At 38.1% G+C, this 20,307-nt stretch overlaps 1 protein-coding gene across 2 annotated transcripts in view; it reads right to left on the reverse strand.

Moving 5' to 3' along the window:
- Positions 1–8,989: 8,989 nt before the first annotated feature.
- The window catches only part of RMDN2 (regulator of microtubule dynamics 2), a 91,588-nt gene continuing 80,270 nt past the window's right edge, over positions 8,990–20,307 (reverse strand). For both annotated transcript variants that reach the window (XM_087436879.1, XM_087436878.1), the window contains exon 11: positions 8,990–9,355. In XM_087436879.1, coding sequence (XP_087293005.1) covers positions 9,302–9,355 — 54 coding nt within the window. In that variant the 3' untranslated portion in view covers positions 8,990–9,301. The remainder of the gene's footprint in view (positions 9,356–20,307) is intronic.

The raw sequence follows: 20,307 nt of genomic DNA on the forward strand, positions 1-20,307 counted from the left end.
CCAGCCTGAGGGTCCCCTACACATCCCATGGTGGACTTGGTGGTAGGGATGGCCAGCGGGCAGCTTCCAACCTCCATATCAGCTGGTCCCATGACAGCTTGCTTCTGGGGCCTGCACTGATCTTCAGCCCCTGACTTTGACTCCAAGGAGAAGGAGATGAACAAGGTGTAGGTTGGTTCCTGCTCAGGGCCCTCTATGACCCAAGCTTCAAGGCTCAGGCTCAAGGCTCATGACTTAGGCTTCACTCATGGCTGAGAGTGAGATGGGGCTGGGAAGTGGAGGTGCCAAGGCTGGGCAGAGCTGGACTAGCTGCAGCAGGGCCACCCAGGCCCAGTTCAATGTGCCGGGAGGGCTGGCATTCTTCCAGGACTCAGCCTGGGTAAGCAGAGCTGCTGAGGAAATCATTGCATGCATTACTAACAAGAAGTGAGGCTGAGAGGAGCTTTTCTAAACCATCAGTAATAACAAATAAATGTCAATCAATCATGCTAGAGGAAAGACCAATTTTTCTGTCCTCTATCCTCTCTATAGAAAATGACATTATAAAAATTAATGCCATATGACAAAATGAACAGTATATGTGGGAAAATGTAGGAAAAAAGTGTCCTAGAGGGGCATCACACAGTTAACAAATAATGATATATTCTTATTTTCTGGATTTTTTAATATTTGTGGCATTCGTCAGCTTTTAAAATTTTATAATTTGTTGTGATGTATTTTTCATTCTAAATAATGAAATTATTTCGAAAATAATTTCAAGTACAAAATTAGGTTCATACCTAATTTTGTACTTGAAATTTTGTATTCTTTTTCTTAAAGATCCCCAAATTGTGTAAGCTTGAGGCCCCCACAAAACTTGGATCAGCCCTTAGATGATTCCATAACATTAGCTTAAGAAATGTTTGATTAATTACAATTGCAAGTACACTGAGCTCCTAGAACTGAAAACACTAAGGAAATAAAATGCATTTCAAATAAAGATACAAAATAAATAACTGAATTAGTAGCTTGGCTGGAAAATCACTATCTTCATGACTGGGACCTTTTAAAAGTTAGGGCAGCCAATGTTGAGCTCCAGTTGAATTCCACACTACCCCATGGAGGGGCCAGTCTGCCTGACTGGAAGTGGCTGTCCAATTAGAGATCTGCTAGAGGCACAGTTATATGGCATTCATAATTTCTAACCCCACTTCCACCTGTAATTTTCAGCAGATTATTTTCCCAATAAGGTTTTCCAATTTTAAATTAGTTGGGATGTGTAAATATAAAGTATTTAAGAAGGAGGAAAGGTATAATTTAATTCTTCATATGCAAACTTTATTTGCCAAAGCTTAAGAATGCTATATAAAAACAAACATAAAATCATCTCAGAGTTCTAACCAAAGTCCAAATAAATAATTGATTTTATAGTACAATTAGTTTCAAGTACAATTGCTCAGCTTACTTTATTTTATAGAATGGATCCATTTGAACATTATAAAAACTTGTTTAAAAAAGAAATTTAATATGCTTGAGTTTGCTATATACAAAATAATGGTTTATAGGATTGGAAAGTGCTGCAGAGTTACAACTCCCCAAAGTTACAATTTCTGGCTTTCAAAATCCAAAACATAGACAAAATATATGAATCAATGTTTTTCGAGATATTAGACAGCAGGAAAGGAAGGACAGTGATCCCTGTGAGATGGGTAACATAAAGGTGAGCCCTACAATTGCCCCAGATTATTGCCTTAAGGGAGTTTCCAGGCAACAGTGCACAGAGGGGGAACCCTAAAGGAATCTCACAATTTCCTTAAGTTGAGGAGACAAAGTTGAGAGTCTCGGGAGAACAAGGAATGTAGAAGACTTGAACAACACTATCAACAACTAGACTTAATTGACCTTTATAGAACACTCCACCCACAACAGCAGAATACACATTTTTTTTAAGTGCACATAGGACATTTTACCAAGCTAGAACATATTCCAGGCTACAGAACAAGTCTCATAAGCTTAAAAAAGATGCAATTAGTACAAAGCATTACTTTGTTAAGAGATTCAAATAATACAAATTATTACTTTGATGATACTGGATTTAAATTAGAAATCAATTACAGAAAGATATTTGGAAAAATCCCCCAAATAACTCAAAACTAACTCATGAAGAAATAAAAATGGAAATTAGAAAAAATTCCTCTAAATGAAAATTAAAACACAACATATCAAAATTTGTGGGATGCTGCCAAAGCAGTGCTTGGAGGGAAATTTATAGCACTAAATGCCTATATTAGAAAAGAAGAAAAGTCTCAAATCAATGACTTCGGCTTCCACCTTAAGAAATTAGTAGAAGAGTAAATGAGACCCAAAGTAAGTAGAAGAAAGAAAATAATAAAGATTAAAATGGAAACCAATGAAATAGAAAACAGAAATATAGAGAAAATCAATGAAACCAAAAGCTATTTCTTTGAGAAGCTCAATAATATTGATAAACCTTTAGCCAGACTGATCAGGAAAAAGAAAAGACACAAATTACTAATATCAGGAATGAGAGAGGTGATATACTTACAGATTTTATAGTCATTAAAGAATAAAAGGGAATATTATTTACTTTATGCCAATAAATTTGACAACTTACATGAAATATACAAATTCTTTGAAAGATACAAACTACTAAAGCTCACTCAAGAAGAAACATAACCTAAATCGCCCTATATCTATTACAAGAATTGAAATTAAAATTGTGGCTAAAAACCTTCCTAACCAAGAACATTCCAGGCCCAGATGGGTTCACTAATGAATTCTACCAAATGTTGAAAGAGGAAGTCTTTTCAATTCTACCAAACTCTTCCAGAAAATTGAAGAGGGGAGAATACTTCTTAACTCATTCTATGAGGTCAGGATTACTCTGATACCAAAAGCAGACAAAGAGAACTAAGATTAATATTCATCATGAACATAGACTCAAAAATGCTAAACAAAATTTTAGCAAATCAAATCCAATAATATATAAAAAGGATCATACATTAGGACCAAGTTAGATTTATTCCAGGAATGCAAAGTAGGACTAAAAGGGAACTTCTTCAATGTGATAAAGAGTAACCAGAAAAAAACCAACAAATAATCATAATCAGTGGCAAAACCCTGAATGCTTTTCCCTAAGATCAGGAAGAAAACAGAATGTTCAACCTCACTATTTGTTTTCCAGAGTGTATTGAAAGTTCTAACCAATACACTTACTGTAGTTCATACAATAGGCAAAAAAAGAAATAAAATACATCCAGATTAGAAAGAAAGAAATAAAACTGTCTTTATTCACAAATGACATGATCACTTATGTAAAAAATCTAGTTGAATCTACAAAAAAAACCTACTGGAAATAATAAGTGAGTTTAGAGAGGTTGCAGGATACACGATCAATATACAAAAATCAATTGCATTTCTAAATAATAAGAACAATCATATTGAAATTAAAAAATATAATTTACAATAGCATCAAAGATAAGAAATACTTATGGATAAATCTGACAAAAAACCTGTGCATTGCAAACTACAAAACATTTCTGAGAGAAATTAAAGAAGACCTAAATAAATGGAGAAATACACCATACTCATAGGTTGAAATACTCAGAATTGTTAATTATCTTCAGATTGATCACATAATCTCAATCAAAATCCCAGATAGATTTTCTTTTTTATAGAAATTAAAAAACTGATTCTAAATTCTTATAGAAATCGATAATCAACACAGTGTGGTATTGGCATTAATACTGATAAATAGATCAACGGAACAAAATATAAAGTATATAAATAGACCCACACATATGTGGAAAACTAATTTTTTGATAAAGGTGCAAAGGCAATTCAGTGGAGAAACAATAGTCTTTTCAACACACTATGCTGGAACAATTCTATATACACAACAAATGAACTTCAATCCATACCTCACACCATATACAAAAACTAACTCGAAATGGGTCACGGACTTAAACGTAAAACCAAAAATTATAAAACTTTTAGAAGAAAATATAGGAGAAAATCTTTATGGTCTTGGATTAGGCAAAGATATTTAGATACAACACCAAAAAACCAGAAACATGCAAGTATAAATTGATTCATCAAAATGAAAAACTTTTGTTCTGTGAAAGACAATTCTGTTAGGAGAATTAAAAGACAAGCCACAGACTGAGAAAAAACACTGGCAAATTATATGTGATAAAGGACTTCTATCCAGAATATAGAAAGAACTCTCAAAACTCAATAAAAAAGAAAACAAGCATCTCAATTAAAATAATAGGCAAAACATTTGAATAGACACTTCACCAATGAAGATATATGAATGGCATATAAGTACATGAAAATATGCTCAACATAATTTGTCACTAGGGAAACGCAAATTAAAACTCTAATTAGATATCACTACACACCTAGAGCAGTAGCTAAAAGTAAAAAGACTGACCGTACCCACCAAGCGTTGTTAAGAAGGTAGAGGAAGTGGAACTCCCACACATTGCTGGTGAGGGTGTAAAATGGTACAACCACTTTGGGAAACAGTTTGACAAGTTTTTAAAATGCTAGACATCCATCTACCATGCAATTCAGCCATTCTACTTCTAAGCATTTATCCAAGAGAAATGAAAGCATGTGTCCATTTGAAGAATTTATATGAATATTCATAGATGTATTTGTAATAAGCAAATATAGGAAACAGCCCAACTGTTCATCAATAGCTGAATGAAGGAAAAAACTGCGGTATATCCATGCAATAAAATACCACTCAGCAACAAAAAGGAATAAACTATTCGTACACACTAAAAAATGGAGGAATCTCAGGAAGTTGCAACAGACTTCAATCTGCTGGCTTTCCTGCTTCTGAGTTCCAGTCCCGTGAGGAGGTGGACTCACCACTCACTGCACCAGTAGATAACCCACCCTCCGCCTTCAACCTCAGGCAGTTCAAGCAGCCGCCAGACAAAGTAGGGAGAAGGATGCTTTCCTGCCCCTTTTTAGGAAGATTGAGAAAGAAAAGTCCTGCTGCCATAATCTCAAAATCATTATGTTGAGTGAAAGAAATAAAAAAAAGAGAGTACGTGATGTACAATTCCAATTATATAAAAGTCTAGAAAATGCAATTTATAGTGACAGAAAGCAGATCAATGGTTGCCTGGGGATGGGAGGTGCAGGGAGAGGCAGGAGAGGGATGGCAAAGGGGCATGAAGAAACTTTTGTGGTGATGCAAATGTTTGTTATCTTGTGGTGATGTCTTCATGAATATACATATATATATATATCTCAAAACATATCAAATTATACACTTTAAATAGGTGCATTTTTTTGTATGTCAATTATACCTCAATAAATCTATTTAAAAAAAAAACTTACGATTTGACTTCAGGCACCTAGAACAAAATATGTTTGGGAGCTGCAAAAACGACAGAACATCAAGATATTAACTATACTTGGTTCTAAAACATGACTTTGCCTTCAGTTGTGAAATAAAATATTCCTGTTAATTGCTCACACAGTCCATAATGAGGCTTTCTCTGCACACACAGATCTAGTGGAGCAAGTCTTTTAAAACAGGCTTAACCATCCCCTTTTTTCTCTTTCCCTATCTTAGGAGGAAGAGAAGGAGGGAATATGAAAACAGATTTAATATAATGCAAGATACAAATTTATGATGTGAAACCAGAAAATGAGTATCGATATCCAAAAAATAAATGCAAGCAAAGATTTTTAAGTCTGCTCTCACTTTTCTTTTCCTTCTTTCCTTACAATCCCTCTCTACTGTTCCTTTTTTGTATACCCCCTTTCTTTCTTTCCCTTCCTTCCTTTTTTTCCCTGCTCTGTTTCTACCGTCTGTCTTTTACTCCCCACCCCTCCACTCCCATTTGCTGGCAGGATTGCATAGTTGTTCAGACTATGGCATGGACTCTGGAGCAGACTGCGCAAGTTCAAATCTCATGACGTTCTAGGCATGGTATTTAATATCTTGTGCTTTAGCTCCTCTACCTGTAAATAGAGTAATAACAAAAGTTCCTTCCTTATAGGGTTACTGTGAGGATTAAATGAGTTAATATAGGTAAAGCACTTAGAACAGGTAGAACCATGCAAGTGGTACCATTCTCAGAGCCCCTCATCTACTCCAGGGATTCCAATCAGTTAAATGTAAAAAGCCCTGGGCTCAAAGAACAGTGCAGAAGCCATGAGATTCCAAGACCTGGAACCCAGTCCTGGCTTGGCCAGTCACCAGTTCTCTGACCCCGTCCCTGTTACTTATGCATCAGAGCTTAAACAGTTTATTGGCAAAATGAGAAGGTTGGTCTATAGGGTCCTGTCCAGCTGTTAATACTGTTTTTTACAATTCAAAATAACACAAATATTATCAAATGAAAAGCTTTTTTACACGTTACAATGAAGGTCATTCGTTATTTATTAAGAAAGATAACAACATTGCAAATTACATGGGCATGACAATCGTTAAAATTTTAGTGGAACATGAAGTTACTTTTTTAATGTTTTATGAGAAATTTTAACATACAGTTTATTATCTTCTGAAATTGAACATATTCAAAGTTCTGGATCAGAACTTTCCCTTTCCAAAGCTGTGCAAGAAGTCCCTTGAAAAGTTAGGAGTTTGTGTACTTCATCTGTGATGCAGGGTGTACCATTAGCTCGGCCTTAGTGAGCTACCAGAAGAAATCATTTTAGAAACACTCTGCAGCTAATCTGTCTTCTCTCAGGTCAGCAGCATGAGCGGTGAGTGAAGTAACCACAGAAAGGAAAGCTACAGTTCACATGGTTCACATTGTGAGAAATTCACCAGAGTAAGTGTAATAATATACATCTGGTGCTGCCAAGAATACTCAGCTTCTAGAAGGGGGGAGATTTAATGTGGAAATTGTCTTTAGTAGGCCTCATCACACACTGACCCTTTGATTATATAATTTGACGAAGACTAGATCTGACTAGGTGTGACCCTGGAATGGAGCACACGGCAGGGCTTTAATGTGAATTTGAAGGGGATACAGTATCACCGTGATGAGGAGGAAGATTTCCTCTGTTAACAACCTGCTGGAGAAATTGTCAAATGTGTCAGAAATTCCTAATACTTAAAAGATTCAAATAACTTTTAGGAGTGTTATACTCCTATTGGGTCAAGTCCTTATCCAGAAACCGATCACTCAATCAAGGGGCATCAACTTGTCCACTGAAGACCTACTGACTACAGGGATCAAATAGGAATTTTGTTAAAACAAATAAAGATTGGTTAGATCTTATGTCATGTTCCATTTATGAGTATCAAGTCCCAACATTATCCATGAAATGTAGTCTGGATGTTCCTCATATTTCTTAGTGCAAGTCTTTGTACTGCTCTCTGCTGGAATGAGCTGCTCCCACGGAGCCTATAATGTGGTTGATTCTATGTCATTTGCTGCTAGCTGGAATCACCTGTTTCAATGGGTACATTCTTTTAGCTGTTTAGAGATAGCCAGAGGTATCCACAGCCTTGTGGACACTGTGTATCCGTGAGGGCACCGGCAAGACTCTTGCCCCTTCTAGCAGTAGATTCAATGTTAGACCAGTTGTCAGAGTTTGGGAAGAATCAGTTGGACTGATTCAGGTATCTTGATGGGCCATTATAAAATATGAGAAGGAGAAAGTAGCTCAATTTAATTAACTGGCATCACTAGGTCAGGGCTTGATATTTTGAGTTGTATAGATGTGTGTGTGTGTGTGTGTGTGTGTGTGTGTGTCTAAGTATTTCAGATAGCAAAAAGGGAATTCAAGTTTTGACCTGATTTCCAGGATGAGGCTGATTAAAGGGTAGAATCATTATAGATTATTGCCAGCCAAGTTCAATTATAAAAAAATCCTTTTGGTTTATTATTAAAAATTGGGCAATAAAAGAAATAATACATAGCTCCACAGAAATATGAACTACCACCATTTTAGTGTATTTCCAATAGATGTTTTCTGTCACATTTTCATAAAGTTGAGATAATATGTATATATTATTTTGTCTTGTACTTGGCACTTAAGATGCTGTGTGCATTTCCCTATATCATTTTTGTAATTATTTTTAATATCAAAATAATATTCTATTATAGTTATATTCTAATATGGTTAACTGCTTTCTTTTGTTGGACATAGTTTTTTGCTGGAATAAATAATGCTGCTATGAACATTTGTGCATAAATAATCGTACTTTTTCTCTTTAGGATTATTCCATGAAAAGAAATGACAAGGTTAAAGAGCTAATACATTTTTAAGGCTCTGGATACATTTAACCAAACGTTTGCATCAAAATACCCCCCCACCAGCAGTGTATGAGAATGTTCCACCTCATGGCATCATTGCCAGCATCGAATGTTTCTTAAAAGAAAAAAAAAATTCTTCCTAATTTGACGGTAAAACAGTATCTCATTGTAATTTTATTCACATTCCTCTGATTACTAATTACAATATATTTCCTCTTTTTTTTTTTTTTTTCTATTAACAACTTAGCCAGCCTTGGTGGTCTAGTGGTTAAGATTCGGCACCTCACCGCTATGGCCAGGATTTGTTTCCTGGTCAGGAAACCACACCATCTGTCTGTCGTTGTCATACTGTGGTGGCTGCAGGTTGCTGTGATGCTGAAAGTTATACCAGTGGTATTTCAAGTACCAGCAGGGTCACCCATGGTGGACAAGTTTCACTGGAGCTTCCAGACCAAGACAGACTAGGAAGAAGGACTGGCCACCCAATTCTGAAAAAACTGGCCATGAAAACCCTACGAAAAGCAGCAGAGCACTAGGTGATATAGCACTGGAAAGTGAGAGGATGGTGCAAAAAGACCAGGCAGGTTTCTGCTCTGCTGTACACAGGGTCGCTAGAAGTTGGAACAGACTAGATGGCACTACAGTCAACAACTTAATCATGTCCTTTGCCCATTTTTTTCCCATTTTTCATCCACATTAATGAAATTATCTTGTTTTGTAGTCTCCATTGAAGCAACAACAGAACACTTAGATGGGATTAAATTAAATATTTTATTTAAAGAAATATTCTGAATACCACAGTTTATTGATAGGAAAAATATAAAGTATACATGTTTAAAGATCATTTTGTACTGACATTATAGGAAATAGATTTCTCCAAATAACATGATTAGTTTTGTAGTGCTACTACTGGAATGCATTCTGCAGAAACGTGGTTTTACTTTCAAATCTGAGCACATTTACCCTTACATCAAAAAAGAAAAAAGGATAATAAAAAACACAACTTTGATTAGTTTAAATTTTAGTAGACCACATCTGATTTGTTGAAGAGCAAGTTCTTTTATTTACCTCTTCAAGGAAGTGCTTATTTTCTTCACCTCTTTCTGTGCATCTCTATCCTATAAAGAAAGTACAAATACACAATGAAATTTCACACATTCATCCTGATACTCTAAGTACTTTGAAATAGACTTTTGTTGAGTGAGGGGATACTTTTTAAAAGACCATTACAAACAAACTGCGGATTTCTTAGGACCAGGCATGCTTCAGATCTCTGAGAATGCGGGTAACAGGAGAGCTATTTCCAGGCTCTTCCTCCAGCAGGTCTGGAGCGGTGGGAGAGGAAGGAGCGAGCCTTCCATGTAAGCTGTCACATGGGATCCCACCAGTGTGTTAATGATAATACTGTTTTCTTCTTCAACTATAAGATGTGGAAAAAGTCCTAGCTCTAGATTCCACTGTAAGATCCAGAGAAGCAAATACATATTTCATTATTGACTTGATGAGGCAGTTTATATTTAAGATTAAAAATCATGTAATATGTTTTATAGGACTCCATATGTATTCTTATTTCTTTAAAACGTGTGGAAGTTAGAAATAGTGTAGCGTACTCCCATGGATTTTTGCATTTAACAAACATTTACTGAGCACCTATCAGAAAGGATCTAAGGACTGTTAACAAATTTAAAATAAACAGATGAGGAAAACTGGACAAAGCAGATTTTGGAAATAGCTGTTAGCTAGACTTTTTTTAAAACTGGCAGTTCTTCAATAGTTTTAATCATAGACATTAATACACTGATTCTACTGCAGTGTCTGATTAACTAGAAGTGAACCTATCAAATCAATATCTTTTGAAGGTTGTAAGAAAATACGATTAATGTATCTAGGATGTTAACGTATTATTTAAAAGGACTTGTGAAAAAGCCATAATTCACATTTTTCTTTGTAACTCCAGGGCTAGTTCAGGGCCTGGCACCTAAAATGCCCTAAATAAATGCCTGCTAAAGAAGTGGTTAAATGCTGGACACAGTAACTGTTCCCATATCCAGGAATCAATTTCTCACAGAAGAACAACGTAGATAAGAAAATTATTTCAATTAGGTGCCTAAAGAAATGAATATGCATAAACTATAATAAAAAATTTAAAACTAAGATCACGGCTTAGCAATATTTGCACTCATGCACCAGAAACAAGAATTCCCCCAACTCCCACCACAATCCAACTGCCAACACACATACATGCACCTCCTTTCCAGGGTGTCCACTCAAGTATTTTATTTTATTTATGTATAGAGGGCACTGGCAGGCCTTTTTAGCTCAAAAGCTAGCTAAAACCACCACCGCGAATTATACTTTCCTCTGTCATTGCCCAAAATGTGCATCCCTCAGACCATTAATCCTCTTTTGATACTCACCCCAATACTGCTCTTCTATGCTTTCTCTCCCTTGACTCAACCTCCCACTCCTCCTCTTTTCTCAGGCATTTCTAAGGAGCTCCCTGGAACTCCTGTTACGAGACTTGTTTTGAACTCACTTTTGTATAACAAGTAATCTATTTGCAAAGAGAATATTTTTTAGGGGGTGGGGAGAAGATGAGGGATATTACTGGGGGAAGGTGAGTTAGAGCCAATGGAGAATAACTGCCCTCCACCATTTGTTATAGCTGTTAAACTCCTCTTTTTTGAAATTTTTACTTATTTTTTATGACTTGGGCACCTGGGTCATGCTCTCCACACCAAGTTCTGCCATTACTGTTGGAAACTTCATTGTTCCCACAGACCGCGTATCCCAGGCTTTTAGAAGACTGGGTCCCTCCCAACATGAACCGTGTATCCCAGCCTTTTAGAAGGTCATCTCCTCATCTCTGATGTCCTTCTTGACCACCCCCATGAGCACACCCTGGGCTGTGTTGTGACCTAAAACTGCTCTACCTCTGAATAGGAATCCTGTTCCCTGAACACAACTGTCTATCTTTTTGGGTCATTTATCCAATTACTCTCAATACACCAATTTTTCAACTTCAAGGGTTCATTAAGCAATTTTTTCCTTATTGTTCTCTAACAGCTTTCTCCTGCTTTGACTTACTTTCTACCCACCTTAGGTTCCCAATCCACGTACTATCTTACTAAAAGTCTAAAATCTTTTCTCCCTCTGTGGTACCTTCCCTGGTTCACTACAAATCCACAAATCTACAAACCCATTGACTTCTGTATCTAGCCTGTGATGAAGAGGACCCTAATGTGCTCTGGATCCCATTCTCTCTGGCCTCCTCAGGACCTTAGTCCATCAATCATCTCTCTCCAGTCTTTCTTGAACCCTTCCTTCTTTGCTGGTCGTTTCTCATTATCATTTAAATATGCTCCTGTATTTCCCATCTAAAATAAAACTATTTCTAAACTCAAGCACTCCTTTAACTTCCATCTTACATCTCTCCTCTCTTCCCCATCAAATTATTGGAAGGGTGTCTACACATACCTACTGCATTTTCTCACCTCTGGAGCTCTGCACTCTCTCCCCCTCTACCGCTCCACTGAAACAGTCTGGGTTAAGATCACCAATGAACACACACCATTAAATTCAACAGACTCACTCCAGTCCTGACTTCTCCAGAGCATCCGACAGAGCTGACCACTTCCACCATCCATTAGCTTCTGAGGCTGTCTTCTCTGGTCACTTCTTTCAATCACACTTGTAGGTTCCTTTTCCTCGCCCATTCCATCATGTTGGCGTTTCTCGGGGGTTGATCCTTTGCCCTCTGCTTTTCACGTACTACATAACCTCCCTGGGTGATCTCTGCCATACTTGTAGCTTCAGACATCATTTACATGCCAAATATCCAATCACTTTATGGATTTGAAAATCTAACAGAAACTCACAATGTCCAAAACTAAGCTCACCCTCTCCACCAAACCTGGTTCTCCAATATTCCCTGTGCCTGTAAAGGGTACCTCCATCTACCCTGGTCAGTTTCCCAAGCCCAAAACCAACATGTCATTCTTGAGTCCTCCATCTCCTGGATATTCAATCTCAAGTCTTGTAGAGAATCTATTAAATCTTTCCTCTCCTCTTCATTCCTCACTGCCATTCTCCTAGTCCAGGTCAACATCTCATCTCTGTGTTATTGCAGTAGTCACCTAAATGGTATTTTTACTTCCAATTTTGCTCCCCTCCAATCCAAATCAGTCTCCACATGGTAGCTACTGTGCCCTTCTAAAAATCTCATTGTGTTACTTGTGGCTTAAGACCCTCTAATAGGTTTCCCTTGCCTTTAAGAAAAAGGAATACAAGGTTCTCATCTCTTCTCTCCCTCTAGTACTCAACATTTCAGCCATATTGTACACTTGATTCAGTGCTTTTATGTATCATATTTCTCACCTCCAAGCCTTTATGTGTTTTCTAGTGTTTCATAAAGTATGGTGTGTATACCACCCACATCAGTATCACCTGGGATATGTGAATCACTTACAAAGTGTGTCCTTACTTGTCCATGTTTCTATTCACCTTTGCCATGTAGATACATATTTAAACACTAATATAATAATTAGAACACATTATTTTGTGTTGTAAATTTTTTCAGTTACATTAAAAGTTGTTTTCTAATTGAGCAAAGTCTTTGTAAATATGTTTAGAGTTGCATAAAAAATGGAAACTGATCAACTGATCAACAGTGATGTAATAAAGCAAAAATGCCCCAATACTCAGCATGTTTCATGATTTTTAAAAACAAATACTAACGTACCAGATTTTTAATCAACAACTTTTATTCATCCAGTGAAGAGAGGTTATCTCATTTCTTACTACATCTTACCAAATCCTGCATTCAACGTTTCCCAGAATGTATCACAGTTCTACATCTTTATACTACATTGTTTTCAGTAACATGCCATTTGGCAAAAGTCTAAATTATATGTTGAAGTGTGTTCTAAAGGGTTATTGATAGATTTTTTTTTCCAGTAAGAGATTTCTTATATAAGTTCCAGATGAAGGCATTTTTACATTGACTTGAGGCCTGAGGAACTCCAGCGCGAGAACTTTAAGGTTGACTAAGGTATATATGACCACTAAAGATTTTCTTTCCTTCAGGACACTGACAGTGTTTTGTAGAATGAGAATGCTCTCACGTCCTGGAGTGTTGCTGTTATGAGTAAAGGTTTTCCCATGTTTATCTCATTGAATTGCTTCTCTAACATGAATGATCTGGTATTTCCTAAATGTCTTCCTCCTCCTGGTAAAGACTTGCTGCTTTCCTTCCTGTTTTACTTGGAATATATTGTGTATACCAAGGCTTGAGATTTGGCTGAAGTGTTTCCCACATTCATTATATTTATAGGGCTTCTCTCCAGTGTGCATTGTCTCATGATGGCTAAGGTTCGAGCATCAACTAAAGGTTTTCCCTCATAGATGATATTCATATGGTTTCTCTGCAGTATGAATTCACTCATGTCATTGGAAGGATGAATTGTTACTGAAGGCATTTCCACACTAATCACAGACAAAGGGTTTCTCTCCTGTGTGAGTTCTCTGGTGTGAACAAAAGGAAGCTCTCTCGTTGAAGTGTTTCCCACATTCATTACATTTGTAGGGCTTATCCTTAGTGTGAGTTAACACATGTTGAGTCAATGTTGAGCCGAGAGTGAATATATCCCCATTCTCATTATACTCAAAGAAGTCCTCTCCAGTGTGAAATCTATGCTACTGAGGAAAAGATGAGAGGCTGTTAAAGGTTTGCCCACATCCATTTATCTATTCATTTTTCTACATATGAATTCTACGCTGGTCATTTAGTGATAATCTCCAGTTAAAGTCTTTGCCACACTGGTTACATTCACATAGTGTGTTACTCTCCTGCATAAACAGAAGATTTTCCTTTGTAGCATGTCAACTGCATAGCTATCTGATTAATTTTGAGGTCTCCATTATCTTTCAAGAACTTGGTATATGGACCATATTTGTGCAAATGTCCTCTTATAAGAACTCAGATTTTAGTTTTGAGCTCAGGTTATTCCTTTCTTCCCCAGATTCAAACCATCCAAGCCTTTCTGCTGAGACAGCACACTTTCTCTCACCTCATATTGAAGTCATGTGACTGTGCTGCATTCCTAACTTATCCCAATCAGAGGGCTCACTCTCATGAGTCTTACCACGACATACACATAGTTCCTTTCTACAGATATTCCACATGGAAGTTATGTTTTGGTTTTTAAGATCTTCCTGCCTGGGCTCTGGCCTTGGGGAAATCCTCTTCCTTCCCCCCACAGCTCTTCCCCTTGCATCAACTAGGAAGTCCTATCTGATTTTCAGAGCTTACACCCCAGCAAGACCAGATGACTGATCTTCTCCAGCATCACATCTCTGTACAGCTTCCTCTGAGATGGGTCCACCAGACCTACTCCTTCTGAATAAAGTCCACGGCATGTTCTCAAAGGTCATCATTTCCTGAGGTTGCGATGTCAAGAATTCAGCCACCACCTGTCTTCTTCTGTTTTTTTTCACCCAGGGACAGTCTGAGCACTAACTGGCAGAGCAGAATCCAAATACATGGAAACTTGAGTGTGATCACATTGATATTGGGGTTGGTGTCACCACACTCTGCAGCTCAGACCTTCTTTCCCACTGCAGAAAAAGGCCAGGAATCTGTATTTTTAACAAGCTCCCACTCCCAAGCAAGTCTTAAAGATTTAAACCACTGGGTTTAAATTCGAATTTCCTTAGAATCTCAGGTTACATATCCAAACCTCAGGAAGGCCTTTCTTAGCCCCTGGTCCAGGTTGCAGTCCCAGTTTTATTTTCTCATAAATCTCTGTGCTTTCACTTCCATAACACTCATCACACTTCATTGCTATTACTTGTTCAGGGCCTGCCTTCTCCACTAGACCACAGAATTCATGGTGGCAAAGATACTATTTGTTTTTTTCTCCTTATATCTCAAGCCTCTAATAGAGCATCCCCATATTTGTAATAGAAATAAATAATCTTTTTCACTCACTGAAACACACATTAAAAAATATAGATTTATTTGATCTGAAAGTGTTGGGAGATATATGTTTTGGGAAAAGACATCAATGCTGTCTGCTAAAGACTTTGGATAAATAAGAGACATTTATATTAAATTGTTATACTCCTAGCATTTGGGTAACGACTATCAAACATCAACTTTACTAGACTGAGTACTGGTTAAAGATGACTGATCCCAAACTGATGCTATATCATCAGTTATTTTAAGAAAATTAATTAAATGGAGGTCTAAAAAACTTTAACATGTTTTTAACATCAACTTAAAGAATACAACCCAACAGTTGGGCTATTCCACTGTTGGGTATTTATCCAAAGAACTTGAAAACACCAATTTGCAAAGGTACATGCACCCCTGTGTTCATTGCAGCCTTATTCACGATAGCCAAGACTTGGAAGCAACCTAAGTGCCCATCAAGGGACGAATGGATAAAGAAGCTGTGGTATATATACACAATGGAATACTACTCAGCCATAAGAAACGACGAAATCCAGCCATTTGTGACAACATGGATGGACATTGAGTATAATGCAAAGTGAAATAAGTCAGAGGAGAAGGTCAAATACCGTATGATTTCCTTCATTAAGTAGTAGATAATAACAACAATAAACAAACACATAGGGACAGAGATTGGATTGGTGGTTACCAGAGGGGAAGGGGAGGAGGAGGGTGAAAAGGATAATTGGGTACATGTGTGTGGTGATGGGTTGTAATTAGTATTTTGGTGGTGAACATGATGTAGTCCATGCAGAAATAGAAGTACAATGATGTACACCTGAAATTTTTACAATGTTATAAACCAATGTTACTGCAATAAACAAAAAATTAAAAAAAAAAAAAAAAAAAAAAGAATACAACCAAGGCCACTATCTATTGAGAAAGCTTAAGAAATAATACGGTTTGAGTGTAAATGAATAGAAGGTAAGAGCCAAAGAGTAGAAATAGGAGGTTGTACACAGAGTAACACTCCCTGCCTGCCACTCATGAAAATGTCTGTTCAGACATTGGGAAAAGTCTGTCCATCCTGCAACGGCCTTATTAATTTTTTTTAATGTACAAGGAAGAATAAATTCTCCAGGCATGGATAGCACAGATAAGTTAATCTATAAGAAATAAGTTCAAACCAGAAAGAAATAGGCAAATAAGAATTTCTATCAAATGAGACCCTGGACGACATTGCTGGATTTCTATAAGTGACCCACTCATCACTCTGAGTTGTCACGTTCCTGTAACAGGAAGGCAGGGGGAACATTTGTTGACTAATTATATTTTCTAACCCTATCTGAAAAACCAATGTCTTAATTAAGATAATCAAAGATGAGGTCTTAATTAAGATAGAGCATTTAAAACAGGATTAGGATTTTGTTACTAAGAGTGGTTATTAATGAGAGGGATGATTCTCAATCTACATAACAGCTTGGAAATGCAGCCCAGGACTTGAAACAACAGGTAACTTCATAGACAACTATCCCACTTGTAAATATGAAGAAGTATTCTTCCTCTCAGTACTCCCAGAACCCACTTCTTCTGCAGTTGTTTCTGATACATTGTATTTACTATCCTATAAGAGTTTGTCTTAGGAGAGTGATTAATGTCACTTCAAAATATTACAACAATTTTAAAATAGTTTTTTTCTTTACCAAGTTAGTGCATCCCTCATTGTAAAACAAAACATTATGGAATGCTTTTTATATTTTGGGTTCTCTCAGCATAGTCCAGGTCAATAACTTGAATACTTCCTCCAGACAAACCACTTTCAAGTCTGCTGGTATAGTCATGATTTCACTCAGCAATCATTCTCACATTGCCTTAGACACAGGAATCCCTTTTATTTTAAAAAAAAAGGCATGTTTCTCAGGACCTGAGATTACCTTCCTAGGGTCAAGAAAAGTCCACATGAATAATGAAACACTGTAGTGTCAAGTTCTGGGAATGTAAAGCTGCTTACATGCATGAACCTGGGCTCCAGAGCCCAAGGGCTGACATTCCCAATATCAAGCGCAGTGTGATGAGCTGAGAGCCCCCTCAGAAGGACAGAAGACATGTTCACAAATGACTACAATGCCAGGAAGAGGTCACAAGTGCCACAAGAAAGAAGCAAATACGTTATGCAAGTTCACATAAGGGAGAGAAAACTGATGGCTGGCTTGTCTTCATTGTAATTAGTGCCAATGCTAGACATTTTGAAAATGAATAAACTGGTCAGCAAAATCACTAATGGGGTATATTTCAATCTGGAAAGACTTATATAGAGATGGGGGGGTACTACAGATAACTCACCTCATTCTATTTTCTAGTTGAAAAGGAAATTGAGGTACTCCTGACAGTACATTTACTAGTTGAAATAAAAGTGGTAGGAATACAAATAGAAACATCACTGGAAAAAAGATGTGGGAAATGTTTGCTAATGTTCTTTTGCTTGTTATATAAATATTTCCACAGTGTCCAGCTTTCTTAGTTACATTTATTATCAATCCTATTTATTATTACTATTCGCGCTATTACTTTTATTTGTATGGTGTTAGTCTTTTCTTCCTACCAATACTTACTGAGTGTTTACCACATGCCAGGAACTAGGAATGGAGTGGCAAATGAAGCACACCGAGCTGCTACTTTCATGGAACAAGCACACACAACTATATAATCACAATGGTGCTGAATGATAGGAAGGAAAAGTATCAGGTACTTTCCTGCCTGGGGGTGTCAAGGAAGTCTTTCTTGAAGAAATGACATTCATGGTGAGGCTTGAAGGATGAGTAGGAATAAAGCTGGCAACGGGAGTGGAGGGTTTGGGTGGAACTGTTTCAGGAAGAAGGAACAGTATGTCCTAAGGGTGCTAGGCAGGGAAGAACATGGTGCAGAGGCAGGGAGAGAGGGGAACATATGAAGCTTGAGAGATTGGTAGGAGTTAGATTAGAGCCTTGAAGGGCATCCTAAAAATTCTGAACTTCATCCTAAAAGCAAAGGGTTTTAAAGCAGGGAAGTGACACGTTGAGGTTTATGTTTAATCTGTTGCTTTGGCTGCTATAGAGAGCCAAGAAGGACCTCGTGCAGGCAAGGAGGCTGTGCGGAGACCACTTGGGAGGCCGGCACAACTGTAGTTCAGGTGAAAGGGAGTGGGGCGCCCTGATCAGAGTGGTGGCATTAGAGAGAGAGGTTGGACGGCTCAAGGCATGTTTTAGAGGAGGAACTCTGAGAACTTGCTGGCTGGGTGGATGTCTGGGTTGGGGGGCTGAGGGAGAAGGAGGTGTCAAGGATTCCTAGCTTTCCCAATTGAGTGGATGGAAGTGTCATTTACTCAGAGGGGAAGATGGAGGAAAAGCAGATCCAAAGGGCTGATGACGAGTTAAGTTTGAGATGCCTGCAAGATAGCAAAGTGGAGATGTCAAGTAGGAAGCTGGATAATCAAGAGAATCAGGTCTAGAGCTCAGAAGAGAAGTCTAGAGATATAAATTTGAGGACCCCTGGCAGGTAGATAACATTTGAAGCCATGGAGGATAGGTTTGGGGAGGTAGGGAGGAGGAAAGGGGAGAGGAGACAAGAGACTTAGGGACTAATGACCAAGCCCTGAGGATGGTCCAGATTTAGCCCTTCTGTGAGAGCTCTAAATTTCATGCATAAACATTTGCATGTCAAACCAGGTATTATACCTTATTATCATATTGTATTCTAATCTCATATTCTAATAAGAATGCATAGACACCTTGCTTAAAATGACTGCATGTAACCCAAACTGATACCGTTCAGCAGACACATAAAAGACAGTAGGTCCCAATCACCAACATGGAGCAAGCAACTAGAGGGACAAAATCTGTTTTCTGCTGAAAAAAATGACACAAACCATCTTCTAGAGGAGTGCTGTTACTGAGACTGTGCTGTTTTGCGCCTCTTTTTAACCAACGGAACCAACTGAGTGATCCGAGTTAGAAGGACAATCGACACTGTAGGAAATCCCAAACATCCGGGAGACACATAGAGGTGGCCCAAGACCTTGCACAGGTGGTTGCTGAGAGGCCAGTGGGGCCTGGTTGGCCCTGTGTGCAGACACAGGCATCCCGGAACCCTGAAGTGCCTGGGAAGGTCTTGTTTCACTTCCCCTTTTCAGCCTTATTTCCCATCTCTGCCCTGAACACTCCTTCCTCTCCAGGCAACCAAACCTTTGCTTTTCCACCTCTGTGCCTTTGTTCATGATCCATGACGTGCTTCACCCACATCTCCACATTACATGCATCTTTAAAGTCCACCTCTGATGCTACCTGATCTCTTCTTTGAGAAAATAATCTCTCCCTTTTCAACATTTCCATAGCCAATTATTTGTTTTTTTGTTTTGTTTTGTTTTTTGTGAGGAAGATCAGCCCTGAGCTAACACCCATGCCAATCCTCCTCTTTTTGCTGAGGAAGACTGGCCCTGGGCTAACATCCGTGCCCATCTTCCTCCACTTTATGTGGGATGCCGCCACAGCATGGCTTGAGAAGCGGTGTGTTGGTGTGCGCCTGGGATCCGAACCCCGGGCCACCAGCAGGGGAGCACGTGCACTTAACCGCTACGCCACAGGGCCAGCCTCTCCATAGCCAATTATTTGTACCTCTCTTAGCACTTCATGCTTTCTACTCTGAGCTACAGTTACTTGGAAATATATTTTATGCTCTCTTCGAGGCTACAAGCTCCTAGGGGCAATAGGCATGTCTTACATGTTTATGTTCCAGATCACAGCAAACGTTGGAGCTTGTATTGCTCCAACAGAGAAGAAGAGGAGTGCTTATTTCTGGGTATTTCTTTTCAGTTGGTGATTCAGAGGATGATAATGTCTGGTGGTATGAGAACGGAGCAGGAAAACATTTATCTATTTCCTTTTATTCCCACAATATCAGTAAATGGCTCGCAGGAACAGAGACAGAGCTGTTAAACTCTGTGAAACTCCTAAAACTTAGAGCACATCTAGAATCCTGAATTAGTGAAAAAAGGGCAAGAATCAATGCAAGTTTTTCATTAATGGTGTTCAAAGACCAAGAAAACGTCAGTACACATTTTTCCTCTTCTTCATGGCATTGGAT

Source organism: Ceratotherium simum, chromosome 11 (genome assembly GCF_057802395.1).
Source record: "Ceratotherium simum simum isolate JZ-2026a chromosome 11, ASM5780239v1, whole genome shotgun sequence".
Classification (NCBI taxonomy): domain Eukaryota; kingdom Metazoa; phylum Chordata; class Mammalia; order Perissodactyla; family Rhinocerotidae; genus Ceratotherium; species Ceratotherium simum.